General features: G+C 29.4%; 1 protein-coding gene across 4 annotated transcripts in view; it reads right to left on the minus strand.

Annotated features, from left to right (window-relative positions):
- The window catches only part of LOC143063434 (pre-mRNA-splicing factor SYF1-like), a 46,961-nt gene that overhangs the window by 22,089 nt on the left and 9,643 nt on the right, over nucleotides 1-15,229 (minus strand). For all 4 annotated transcript variants that reach the window (XM_076235587.1, XM_076235586.1, XM_076235585.1 and 1 more), the window contains exons 6-9: nucleotides 14,492-14,656; nucleotides 13,633-13,777; nucleotides 12,842-12,914; nucleotides 11,564-11,642 (exon numbers count right to left, since the gene is read on the minus strand). In XM_076235587.1, the coding sequence (XP_076091702.1) occupies nucleotides 11,564-11,642; nucleotides 12,842-12,914; nucleotides 13,633-13,777; nucleotides 14,492-14,656 (462 nt within the window). The remainder of the gene's footprint in view (nucleotides 1-11,563; nucleotides 11,643-12,841; nucleotides 12,915-13,632; nucleotides 13,778-14,491; nucleotides 14,657-15,229) is intronic.

Raw genomic sequence — 15,229 nt, forward strand, 5'->3', positions numbered from 1 at the left:
TATTTGACATGGGAATTATGGCAAATAGCAATCCAAAACAACATTGTTTTGAAAGCAGCCCACATTATGGGGAAGAAAAACATTTTGGCAGATCAGTTGAGTCGAGTAAGAATTCGACCAACAGAATGGACTTTGAACAACACAGTGGTGAATCAAATTTTTGTTCAATGGGGGAATCCTCTGATAGATCTCTTTGCATCATGGGAGAACAGACAGACGGAAATATTCTGTACATGGATTCCACATCCAAATGCTTTTGCAGTGGATGCTCTAACGATTTCATGGGAGAACATGTATGCCTACATATTTCCTCCAATTTGTCTGATACCGAAGATATTAAAATATATGAGGCAGTTCCGGTGTCAGATTATCCTAATTGCTCCCCAATGGCCAAGGAGGGTTTGGTATCCCGAGATTCTGGAATTATTGGTTGCACTTCCAATAAGATTACCAATGTTAGAAAATCTATTGAGTCAACCCAAAACAAAGATTTATCATCCAAATCCTCAGATGTTAAGTCTAAATGCATGGCTTCTCTCGACCGAAATTTCGAAACAGAGGGCTTTTCAAAGTCAGCTAGAACCCTGCTCAATGCATCTTGGCGAGCGGGAACGCAGAAAGATTATTCTGCCAAATTCGAAAAGTACTGTAGTTGGTGTGATACAAAACAAATTGATCCCTATACAGCTACTTTAAATCAGGTTGCTGATTTTTTAGCATTTTTATTTGAATCAGGGTTGCAATATCGTACAATATCTGGTTATCGGTCAATGTTGTCAGCCGTACTACCTCCAGTTCAAAATTGTCCAGTTGGTCAACATCCTTACATTTCTAGACTGATTAAGGGTGTTTTCCATTCTAGACCACCTAAAGTTAAATTATTTCCAGAATGGAATTTAGAAGTTGTTTTATTAGCTTTAGAAAAACAACCTTTTGAACCTCTGAATGATGTACCACTCAAATTTTTAACTTTGAAAACAGTCTTTCTTATTGCAATAACAACTTTCAGAAGGTGCAGTGATTTACAGAATCTTAGGATTGACCCAGAGTCAATGAATATACAAGATAAGGGTATCACTTTTATTAGACCTGGTTTAGCAAAACAGGATAGACAAAGTCATTTTGGGGCTAAAATTCATGTACCACATTTCAAAGATAGACCTTTATTAGATCCTAAAAGGTCCATTTCTGTATACTTAGAAAGAACAAAAGTTATTAGACAGAGATTACAATTAGCAGACAAAGTCAAACTTTTTATTGCTATGAAAGAACCTCACAAGCCAGTAGGTACAGCTACAATTTCTAGTTGGATTGTTCAAGCAATAAAAGAATCGTATTCAAATGAAAATTTAAAAGTTAATGCTCATTCTACTCGTGCAATTGCTCCAAGTTGGGCATTATACAAAGGGGCATCCACTCAATCTATTTTGGATGCTGCAGATTGGTCATCTGAATCTACTTTTGTTAAGTTTTATTTGAGGGATTTAGATACCCACAAATTTTTAGAATAAAATATATATGTTTTATTTCAGAATGATGATTAGTACAGTTGTAAATACCAATATTTGACTTGTATATATGTTAGTTACTGTTATGATGTTATTGGTAATGGATTTTAAAAAGTATAGAAGAAATTTATCCACCTTCCAAAGACCAGTCACTGCTTTGTAATCAGTGAGTATTCTATAATGTAAATGTATCAGGCAAGTATATTTAACTTATTCACATAAAATGGATATTTTTGAATATCAAGAAGAGATTTTATGTGAATATATTAGTTAAATATACTTGCCTGAATCCACCTCCACCCCTTCATAAATTTCTTGTGTTGTATGATTGATAATTTATATTATCAATTAAACGCAACATTAAAACTAATTCTTACCTGGTGATTTCTACTCAGGTTAGTTTGTGGGGTTTACACCCGGAAGCGGATACGGTATTTTAAATTCCGGATCACCCGGGTGTTTGCGATGAGAGTATTCTAATACGCGGAACGTATTCTATAATGTAAATGTATCAGGCAAGTATATTTAACTAATATATTCACATAAAATCTCTTCTTGATATTCAAAAATATCCATTTTAATATGAGATAGATAATTAAGACGATAAAGAGGTTTTAATATGAGATAGATAATTAAAACGATAAAGAGGTTTTAATTATGAGATAGATAATTAAAACGATAAAGAGATAGATAATTAAACGATAAAGAAGTTTTAATTATGAGATAGATAATTAAAACGATAAAGAGGTTTTAATATGAGATAGATAATAAAAACGATAAAGAGGTTTTAATATGAGATAGATAATAAAAACGATAAAGAGGTTTTAATATGAGATAGATAATAAAAACGATAAAGAGGTTTTAATATGAGATAGATAATTAAAACGATAAAGAGGTTTTAATATGAGATAGATAATTAAAACAATAAAGAGGTTCTAATTATGAGATAGATAATTAAAACGATAAAGAGGTTTTAATTATGAGATAAATAATTAAAACGATAAAGAGGTTTTAATATGAGATAGATAATTAAAACAATAAAGAGGTTTTAATATGAGATAGATAATTAAAACGATAAAGAGGTTTTAATATGAGATAGATAATTATAACGATAAAGAGGTTTTAATATGAGATAGATAATTAAAACAATAAAGAGGTTTTAATATGAGATAGATAATTAAAACAATAAAGAGGTTATAATATGAGATAGATAATTAAAACAATAAAGAGGTTTTAATATGAGATAGATAATTAAAACGATAAAGAGGTTTTAATATGAGATAGATAATTATAACGATAAAGAGGTTTTAATATGAGATAGATAATTAAAACGATAAAGAGGTTTTAATATGAGATAGATAATTAAAACGATAAAGAGGTTTTAATATGAGATAGATAATTAAAACGATAAAGAGGTTTTAATATGAGATAGATAATAAAAACGATAAAGAGGTTTTAATATGAGATAGATAATTAAAACGATAAAGAGGTTTTAATTATGAGATAAATAATTAAAACGATAAAGAGATAGATTATTAAACGATAAAGAAGTTTTATTATGAGATAGATAATTAAAACGATAAAGAGGTTTTAATATGAGATAGATAATTAAACGATAAAGAAGTTTTATTATGAGATAGATAATTAAAACGATAAAGAGGTTTTAATATGAGATAGATAATTAAAACGATAAAGAGGTTTTAATTATGAGATAAATAATTAAAACGATAAAGAGATAGATTATTAAACGATAAAGAAGTTTTATTATGAGATAGATAATTAAAACGATAAAGAGGTTTTAATATGAGATAGATAATTAAACGATAAAGAAGTTTTATTATGAGATAGATAATTAAAACGATAAAGAGGTTTTAATATGAGATAGATAATTAAAACGATAAAGAGGTTTTAATATGAGATAGATAATTAAAACGATAAAGAGGTTTTAAATATGAGATAGATTATTAAAACGATAAAGAGGTTTTAATATGAGATAGATTATTAAAACGATAAAGAGGTTTTAATTATGAGATAGATTATTAATAATAATAATAATAATAATAATTCTTTATTTAAAGAGGGTTACACAGTTAGCTGTAAAGCTAATCTTCCCTGAGGCCCTCATAAAATACAATGAAATATAACAAACAATTACGAAATATCAAACAGACACACATACATGAATAATGAAATAAAAAATTGTTATGAAATATACAATTTTCAAAACAGGTAAAAGTTACAAATTCATATATGACATGTATAGTATTGGCATTAACAATATCATAAGTTTGAGTAAGTGTGTGAAAATTATTATGCATATAAAAAATGCACAGCTTCTTAATGTTCCATCAAGTAATTTTTTAAATCTTTTTTGAATGAGCTTGTACTTGAGGTTGATTTTTTCAGGGATATTGGTAAGTTATTCCATAAAATAGATCCTGAATATATAAAAGATTTCTTATAAAGCTCTGTTTTGGCTTTTGGAACTTGTAAATGTTTGCAAGAGGCATTTCTCAAACAATATTGGTTTATTTCTGGCATTTCTTTAAACTTTTCAGTGAGATATACAGGGGCTTCATTCTTAAGGCATTTATGCATCAAAACTGATTTGTGGTATGAGATTCTGTTCTCTACTGTCATCCATCCAAGCTGTTTAAACAGTGGAGCTGATGATGAAAGTGGATCAGCATCTAAAATAAGTCTTGCAGCCCTTTTTTGCAATTTTATTATTCTGACTAGCTCATTTTTAGCACAACCACTCCAAATAATACAACAATAATCTATCAGTGGGAGAATATAACCATTATAAAATAATTTTCTTAGATCAATATTTAGAAATTTCTTGATTTTAGAGAGTAAAAAAATTCTTGATGAAATTGATGAACATAAGTAATTAATATGGCCTGTCCAGGACAGATTAGAGTCAATTCTAACACCTAAAAGTTTTTCAATTGATGATTTTTGAAGAATATTATTCTCAATAGTTAGAACTGGATCTGCTTGATTTAAACGCAGCCTTTGTCTTGTACCTATAACCATTCATTTCGTCTTATCTGAATTTATGAACATGCTATTTTCATGACACCATTTTTCAACACATTGGAGATCATCTTGTACTTTTAATTGCATGTCACCAATAGTCTTTCCTGATGTATACATAGTTGTGTCATCAGCATACAAGTCTGTATGGCAGTTTTTGATGTGTAATGGAAGGTCATTTATGAACAAAACAAACAAAATGGGACCAAGTATTGAGCCCTGTGGAACACCAAAATTTATAAACTTTTTATTAGAAAACTGATTATTTATATGGACTTGCTGTGCTCTTTCATTCAAATATGATTTTAAAAAATCAACAGTATCTTTATGGAAGCCATAAATTAGAAGTTTTTTACATAGAATTTCATGATCAACAACATCAAAAGCTTTCTTAAAATCCAAGAGGACTGCCAAATTGATATTTCCATTATTCATTTCGTGTAGCCATTTATCAATAATATTAATGAGGGCAGTTTGACATGAATGGTTGGGTCTAAAACCAGACTGGGAAGGGTGTAAAATATCAAACTTTGTCAAATATTTATACAGATGTTTTGATACATGTCTCTCAATTAATTTTGATAATGTTGGCAAAACGATAAAGAGGTTTTAATTATGAGATAGATTATTAAAACGATAAAGAGATTTTAATTATGAGATAGATAATTAAAACGATAAAGAGGTTTTAATATGAGATAGATAATTAAAACGATAAAGAGGTTTTAATATGAGATAGATAATTAAAACGATAAAGAGGTTTTAATTATGAGATAGATAATTAAAACGATAAAGAGGTTTTAATATGAGATAGATAATTAAAACATTAAAAAGGTTTTAATTATGAGAAAGATAATTAAAAGGATAAAAAGGTTTTAATTATGAGATAGATAATTGAAACGATAAAGAGGTTTTAATTTTAATATGAGATAGATAATAAAAACGATAAAGAGGTTTTAATATGAGATAGATAATTTAAACGATAAAGAGGTTTTAATATGAGATAGATAATTAAAACGATAAAAAGGTTTTAATTATGAGATAGATAATTAACACGATAAAGAGGTTTTAATATGAGATAGATAATTAAAACGATAAAAAGGTTTTAATTATGAGATAGATAATTAAAACGATAAAGAGGTTTTAATATGAGATAGATAATTAAAACGATAAAAAGGTTTTAATTATGAGATAGATAATTAAAACGATAAAGAGGTTTTAATTACGATATAGATAATTAAAACGATAAAGAGGTTTTAATTATGAGATAGATAATTATAACGATAAAGAGGTTTTAATATGAGATAGATAATTAAAACGATAAAGAGGTTTTAATATGAGATAGATAATTAAAACGATAAAAAGGTTTTAATTATGAGAAAGATAATTAAAATGATAAAGAGGTTTTAATATGAGATAGATAATTAAAACGATAAAAAGGTTTTAATATGAGATAGATAATTTAAACGATAAAGAGGTTTAATATGAGATAGATAATTAAAACGATAAAGAGGTTTTAATATGATATAGATAATAACCAGATGCTCCGCAGGGCGTAGCTTTATACGACCGCAGAGGTTGAACCCTGAACGGTTGGGGCAAGTATGGACACAACATTCAAGCTGGATTCAGCTCTAAATTTGGATTGTGATTAAATAGTTGACACAGCATAGGTTTCTGACACAGAATGAATGTGTTCAAATGAACTTAAAATTTTTGTTTTCTCTAAGAGCAATTCACTATGCTGTTGAATATTAATCCTCTCAAAAAAATGTTTGAAGAAATTTTCTTTTTTATTTTTGAAATTTCAAATGAGAACCAGATGCTCCGCAGGGCGCAGCTTTATACGACCGCAGAGGTTGAACCCTGAACGGTTGGGGCAAGTATGGACACAACATTCAAGCTGGATTCAGCTCTAAATTTGGATTGTGATTAAATAGTTGACACAGCATAGGTTTCTGACACAGAATGAATGTGGTCTAATGAACTTGAAAAAAAATGTTTGCCTTTGAGCAATTCACTATGCTGTTGAATATTAATCCTCTCAAAAAAATGTTTGAAGAAATTTTCTTTTTATTTATGAAATCTGAAATGAAAAAAAATTGACCCTCCAATTTTTTTTTCACATCCCCCTTTCCCTTATTTCAAAACTGATCTCAATTCAAATTTCTAATGAAGTTTGCAACAATAACTACTCATTTAAATACATCATAAAATATTAAAATGTAAAAAAAGTGCTTGTTATCACTGAATGGTAAAGATTGTTTTAATCTATCAGTTGGTAGTAAAAGTGAATATACATTGTATATTGTATAAAACAATGATTTAAGTTGATTCAACTACTATTCTGGACAAAGAAAGATAACTCCAATTGAAATCCAATTGGAATTTCTTGCTATTGCACAATATTGTGCAATTAGATATTTCTTGCTATTGTGGAACACTGTGCAATTGAAAATATTTGCTATTGCACAATACTGTGCAATTGAAGATTTCTTGCTATTGCACAATACTGTGCAATTGAAGATTTCTTGCTATTGCTGAATACTGTGCAATTGAAAATTTCTTGCTATTGCACAATACTTAATATAATAATTTTGGATCCTGATTTGGACCAAGTTGAAAACTGGGCCCATAATCAAAAATCTAAGTACATGTTTAGATTCAGCATATCACAGAGGCCCAATAATTCAATTTTTGTTAAAATCAAACTTAGTTTAATTTTGGACCCTTTGGACGTTAATGTAAACCAATTTTAAAACGGGACCAAAAATTAAGAATCTACATACACAGTTAGATTCGGCATATCAAAGAACCCCAATTATTCAATTTTTGATGAAATCAAACAAAGTTTAATTTTGAACCCTGATTTGGACCAACTTGAAAACTGGGCCAATAATAAAAAATCTAAGTACATTTTTAGATTCAGCATATCAAAGAACCCAAAGGATTCAATTTTTGTTAAAATCAAACTAAGTTTAATTTTGGACCCTTTGGACCTTTGTAAACCAATTTTAAAACGGGACCAAAAATTAAGAATCTACATACACAGTTAGATTTGGCATATCAAAGAACCCCAATTATTCAATTTTTGATGAAATCAAACAAAGTTTAATTTTGGACCCTGATTTGGACCAACTTGAAAACTGGGCCAATAATAAAAAATCTAAGTACATTTTTAGATTCAGCATATCAAAGAACCCAAAGGAACCCCAATTATTCAATTTTTGATAAAATCAAACAAAGTTTAAATCTGGACCCTTTGGGCCCTTTATTCCTAAACTGTTGGGACAAAAACTCCCAAAATCAATACCAACCTTCCTTTTATGGTCATAAACCTTGTGTTTAAATTTCATAGATTTCTATTTACTTATACTAAAGTTATGGTGCGAAAACCAAAAAAAATGCTTATTTGGGTCCCTTTTTGGCCCCTAATTCCTAAACTGTTGGGACCTAAACTCCCAAAATCAATATCAACCTTCCTTTTGTGGTCATAAACATTGTGTTTAAATTTCATTGATTTCTATTTACTTAAACTAAAGTTATTGTGTGAAAACCAAGAATAATGCTTATTTGGGCCCTTTTTTGGCCCCTAATTCCTAAACTGTTGGAACCAAAACTCCCAAAATCAATCCCAACCTTTCTTTTGTGGTCATAAACCTTATGTCAAAATTTCATAGATTTCTATTTACTTAAACTAAAGTTATAGTGCGAAAACCAAGAAAATGCTTATTTGGGCCCTTTTTGGCCCCTAATTCCTAAAATGTTGGGACTAAAACTCCCTTAATCAATCCCAACCTTCCTTTTGTGGTCATAAACCTTGTGTTAAAATTTCATAGATTTCTATTCACTTTTACTAAAGTTAGAGTGCGAAAACTAAAAGTATTCGGACGACGACGACGACGACGCAGACGCCAACGTGATAGCAATATACGACGAAAAATTTTTCAAATTTTGCGGTCGTATAAAAATTGAACCCAATTTTTTTAATCACATCCCCCTTTCCCTTATTCCAAAACTAATCTCAATTAAAATTTCTAATGGAGTTTGCAACAATAACTACTCATTTAAATAAATCATAAAATATTAAGATGTAAAAAAACTGCTTGTTATCACTGAATGGTAAAGATTATTCTAATTTATCAGTTGGTAGTAAAAAGTGAATATACATTGTATATAACAAAGATTTAAGTTGATTCTGGACAAAGAAAGATAACTCCAATTAAAAAAAAATCTTGCTATTGCACAATATTTTGCAATTAGATATTTCTTGCTTACTATTCTGGACAAAGAAAGATAACTCTAATTTAAAAAAAATTTGCTATTTCACAATATTGTGCAATTAGATATTTCTTGCCATTGCGCAATACTGTGCAATTGAAAAGACTTGCTATTGCACAATACTTAATATAATAATTTTAGATCCTGATTTGGACCAACTTGAAAACTGGGCCCATAATAAAAAATCTAAGTACATTTTTGGATTCAGCATATCAAAGAACCCCAAGATTTCAATTTTTGTTAAAATCAGACTAAGTTTAATTTTTTACCCTTTGGACTTTAGTGTAGACCAATTTGAAAACAGGACCAAAAATGAAGAATCTACATACACAGTTAGATTTGGTATATCAAAGAACCCCATTTATTCAATTTTTGATGAAATCAAACAAAGTTTAATTTTGGACCCCGATTTGGACCAACTTGAAAACTGGGCCAATAATCAAGAATCTAAGTACATTTTTAGATTCAGCATATCAAAGAACCTAACTGATTCATTTTTTGTCAAAATCAAACTAAGTTTAATTTTGGACCCTTTGGACCTTAATGTAGACCAATTTGAAAACGGGACCAAAAGTTAAGAATCTACATACACAGTCATGACAGTTAGATTAGGCATATCAAAGAACCCCAATTATTCAATTTTGATGAAATCAAACAAAGTTTAATTTTGGACCCTTTGGGCCCCTTATTCTGTTGGGACCAAAACTCCCAAAATCAATACCAACCTTCCTTTTATGGTCATAAACCTTGTGTTTAAATTTCATAGATTTCTATTTACTTATACTAACGTTATGGTGCGAAAACAAAGAAAAATGCTTATTTGGGTCCCTTTTTGGCCCCTAATTCCTAAACTGTTGGGACCTAAACTCCCAAAATCAATACCAACCTTCCTTTTGTAGTCATTAACATTGTGTTTAAATTTCATTGATTTCTATTTACTTAAACTAAAGTTATTGTGCGAAAACCAAGAATAATGCTTATTTGGGCCCTTTTTTGGCCCCTAATTCCTCAACTGTTGAAACCAAAACTCCCAAAATCAATCCCAACCGTTCTTTTGTGGTCATAAACCTTGTGTCAAAATTTCACAGATTTCTATTAACTTAAACTAAAGTTATAGTGCGAAAACCAAGAAAATGCTTATTTGGGCCCTTTTTGGCCACTAATTCCTAAAATGATGGGACCAAAACTCCCAAAATCAATACCAACCTTCCTTTTGTGGTCATAAACCTTGTGTTAAAATTTCATAGATTTCCATTCACTTTTACTAAAGTTAGAGTGCGAAAACTAAAAGTATTCGGACGACGACGCAGACGACAACGACGACGACGACGACGACGACGCAGACGACGACGCCAACGTGATAGCAATATACGACGAAAAATTTTTCAAATTTTGCGGTCGTATAAAAACGATAAAGAGGTTTTAATATGAGATAGATAATTAAAACGATAAAGAGGTTTTAATATGAGATAGATAATTAAAACGATAAAGAGGTTTTAATATGAGATAGATAATTAAAACGATAAAGAGGTTTTAATATGAGATAGATAATTATAACGATAAAAAGGTTTTAATTATGAGATAGATAATTAAAACGATAAAGAGGTTTTAATATGAGATAGATAATAAAAATGATAAAAAAGTTTTAATTACGAGATAGATAATTATAACGATAAAGAGGTTTTAATATGAGATAGATAATTAAACCGATAAAGAGGTTTTAATATGAGATAGATATTTAAAACGATAAAAAGGTTTTAATTATGAGATAGATAATTAAAACGATAAAGAGGTTTTAATATGAGATAGATAATTAAAACGATAAAATGGTTTTAATTATGAGATAGATAATTAAAACGATAAAGAGGTTTTAATATGAGATAGATAATAAAAACGATAAAGAGGTTTTAATATGAGATAGATAATTTAAACGATAAAGAGGTTTTAATATGAGATAGATAATTAAAACGATAAAGAGGTTTTAATATGAGATAGATAATTAAAACGATAAAAAGGTTTTAATTATGAGGTAGATAATTAAAACGATAAAAAGGTTTTAATTACGAGATAGATAATTATAACGATAAATAGGTTTTAATATGAGATAGATAATTAAACCGATAAAGAGGTTTTAATATGAGATAGATATTTAAAACGATAAAAAGGTTTAAATTATGAGATAGATAATTAAAACGATAAAGAGGTTTTAATATGAGATAGATAATTAAAACGATAAAAAGGTTTTAATTATGAGATAGATAATTAAAACGATAAAGAGGTTTTAATATGAGATAGATATTTAAAACGATAAAGAGGTTTTAATTATGAGATAGATAATTAAAACGATAAAGAGGTTTTAATTATGAGATAGATTATTAAAACGATAAAGAGGTTTTAATTATGAGATAGATAATTAAAACGATAAAGAGGTTTTAATATGAGATAGATAATTAAAACGATAAAAAGGTTTTAATTATGAGATAGATAATTAAAACGATAAAGAGGTTTTAATATGAGATAGATAATTAAAACGATAAAGAGGTTTTAATTATGAGATAGATAATTAAAACGATAAAGAGGTTTTAATATGAGATAGATAATTAAAACGATAAAGAGGTTTTAATATGAGATAGATAATTAAAACGATAAAGAGGTTTTAATTACGAGATAGATAAACGATAAAGAGGTTTTAATTACGAGATAGATAAACGATAAAGAATATTTATTGAGTTGTTTACCTCTCTTGGTTTGTCTTTAAATAAAGTTACTCTTTTGTGCCATTCATGTACATTATGTGGATTTTGTCGTAATAACACACTGTCAATAAAAAAACAGTATAAATATGAATAATATGGCTAGATTATATTGTAATATTTATGTACATTGCGTGGATCAAGTCTTAATAAAACATTGTTATTCATAAACAGATTTACTTGTAAATAAAATGACTTGCTTGTGCCATTTGTGTACAAAGTGTGGATTCTGTCTCATTAGCATACTATCGTTCATTTTGAAGTGTAAATTATGTTACTCTTTTGTGCTATTTCTATATTGTGATGGTTGTGTCTTCGTAACAGCTATTACTAGTTGCACTTATGTTACAATTAAGCATACACTGTTTGTTCAATGTAGTTTTTTGTGAAATACATCCAACATATTTTTTTTAACCACTAACTAATCAATGTTGTTCTTTTATATATTTCCCAATTGATACGATATTTCCCTTATATCTCCCAATTGATACAATATTTCCCTTATATCTCCCAATTGATACTATATTTCCCTTTTATATATCTCCCAATTGATACGATATTTCCGTGCTAGCATTTCCTATCATGATTTTCTTGATAGAGGGTTGCTGCTCATAAGGTAGCAAGAGTTCCAAATGGTGAAGTTGAAATCATCTCTTCGTAAATTTTACAGACGCCACAGAGTTGGTTGAGCGTTATGGAATAACTGTTTCTCAAATGATATTGAATATGTTCCTTATGACGTAACTACAATCCCCTTCCCTTTCATGAATGTTACCTATCGAATTAGACTATTTACCGGATTTGTTATAACATAAGCAACACGACGGGTGCCACATGTGGAGCAGGATCTGCTTACCCTTCCGGAGCACCTGAGATCACCCCTAGTTTTTGGTGGGTTTCCTGTTGCTTATTCTTTAGTTTTCTAAGTTGTGTCATGTGTACTAATTTTTGTCTGTTTGTCTTTTTCATTTTTAGCCAAGGCGTTGTAAATTTATTTTCGATTTATGAGTTTGACTGTCCCTCTGGTATCTTTTGTCCCTTTTTTATACATACACATATAAACTTGTGATTTTTGTTGTTGCTATTTATACCTATGAGAAATACACACAACAAAATAACTAGACTCACAGACAGAATTAGACCATCAAATTTAACTTTTTATTATTTCAACAACAACATGTTTTTCATGCAGTGTTTCTTTTCTGAAAACCATTAAACAGGCCAAAAAATAGATAAGAAGTAGATAAGCAAAAAACACCATACCTGTTTAATAGAAGTAATCGTCTGTCCATTAAATTTTCTAATCTTGCTAATCTAAGTTCAAGGTCAAGATCATCTGAAAATGAGAAACATCATTTGGTCAGAAGTATGTCATCCAATTCCCAATTATAATGTAAATACATATTAAATTTTCACATTAAAAATTATATTTGTGTGGAAAAATAATTGCAAAACTTGAAATCAGAATTGGTCTGGTACTAAATGAAGAAAAGACGAAAAGTTATGTGTTTAAAATATGTTACCATTTTATTGTTTCGAGTAAACCTGAGGATTTTGTTCCATTGACTTTTGATTGGATGAATCAAATTTATAAGAGATATGGTATATGGACCTTAAATTCATTTCCACTAACAGAACTAACAGGCAATAGATAAGATATAGTATCTGTTTATTCTATTCAAAGTATTTTTCTACTTGGGTGTACCTCAAATTCAAAATTCATTTACAATCGCTAATTGTAAGAAGACATACCTGTTATTAAACTTTTTTCAGACTTGAGACTCTTTAGAGCTTTACATACATTGATAAGGTACTGTTTAATGTTGAAGACTGTATGTTGATGTGTCTCGGTTAATATTGTTGCTAGTTGTTGCCTCTTTATGTATACCCAACATCTTTTCTAATTGATTTACATTATTGGAATATGATATGTATGGTAAATATAACCAGTGATCTATAGTTATTAACTTCTATGTGATTCAGTCTCTGGTGGAGAGTTGCCTCATTGGTAATCATACCACATCATCTTATTTTTATACAGCTGTAACAAATACCTTCCTCCGAAGCTCCAGTTTCTTCCATGGTCTGAATTTTAGCACCAATTACATTTTTCTCAAACTCTGCGTATGCATCAAAAACTTGTGTGAAATCTCTGACTGTTAAAACTGTCTCTATAGCTTCTTCATATATATCTCTAGCCTGTAATATTATCATTGATTAATTAATTGATGCATATTACAATATTATTAGATATGATAGTTACATACATTAAACTATAAAAATAAAAATGGATTACTTATCTCAATGACAGATCATTTTTTTATAGAGCTGAGCAATTAAGATGATGCAAATTCTGCAGACACCTGCCTATTGTTGAAGAAAGTAAGGTGACCCTCATGTCTTTTGGTTCATTTGTATGATTAGATTTTTATCATTTTGATGAGTATCTTCACTTTGATTCAACAGATTCATTATAGTATATGCCCTTATTTGGTAAGAATTATAGATTATAGATGGCCCTGAAATGAGATGTGGCAGAGAAACATCCTAGAGTTTGATGACCATTGATAATCTGTTTATTGCTATATTGCTTATGACATCGTTGATGTTAACATTGACAAGTTCACAAGTGCCTTTAGTTTCTGAGGATAATTTTCTATCTCAAGCAAGTAGCATGATATAAAAATTATCATAAAGAAAGATCAAAGGAAATCTACACATCTGCCATTTTCTACATTTGAAAATGCCTGTCAGGAATATGACAGTTCTTGTCCATTTGTTTTTGATGTGTTTTGATATTTGATTTTGCCATGTGATTATGGACTTTCCAAATTGATTTTCCTCTAAGTTCAGTATTTTTGTGATATTACTTTTTATACACGAAATAGCCATGACAACAACTATCATAGTTACCCTTTCAAAATGTCCTCCTCTAATGTAATAATCAGCCATAGAATTCCATAATACACCAATCTGATCAGTGTAGCGTTTCAATCCCTGTCTTATGATTGGTTCAATTTTCAATGATGTCACTTTGTCTGGATTCTTGGCAACCAGTTCACAGAGTTCATTCCAAAGCTGAAATAAATAAATAAACAAGTGAATCTGCGAGATACTGTTCACTGTCAAGCATTTGGAAAAAAAGTCTGTATAACTGTGATTTTCAACAATTTATCAAAATCCATAGCCCATAATTTCGTCAAAAATCAGCCGAGCGGAACAAAACTTAAACTTGATCTGTAACTCATCTTTGTTAACTCACATGCCAAAATTCATCCCAATATCTGAAAACGTTTAGAAAAAAAGTCCGTATAACTGTGATTTTCAACAATTTATCAAAGTCCAAAGCCCATAATTTCGGCAAAAATTAACGGAGCGGAACAAAACTTAAACTTGATCTGTAACTCATCATTGTTAACTCACATACCAAAAATCTGTTTAGAAAAAAACTCTGTATAATGGTTTGTTGCGGAATGACGGAATGACAGAATGACGGAATTTCTGAATGAAGAACAAGGGTAAAACTATATGGCACCGACAACTTCGTTGCGGGGCCATAATGCGGGGCCATAAAAACATTTTAACATAAAATTTTATTCAATAGATATAATAAGATGTGGTATGAGTGCCAATGAGACAACTTTCCTTCAA

The sequence above is a fragment of the Mytilus galloprovincialis genome, chromosome 2 (assembly GCF_965363235.1).
Source record: "Mytilus galloprovincialis chromosome 2, xbMytGall1.hap1.1, whole genome shotgun sequence".
NCBI lineage: Eukaryota > Metazoa > Mollusca > Bivalvia > Mytilida > Mytilidae > Mytilus > Mytilus galloprovincialis.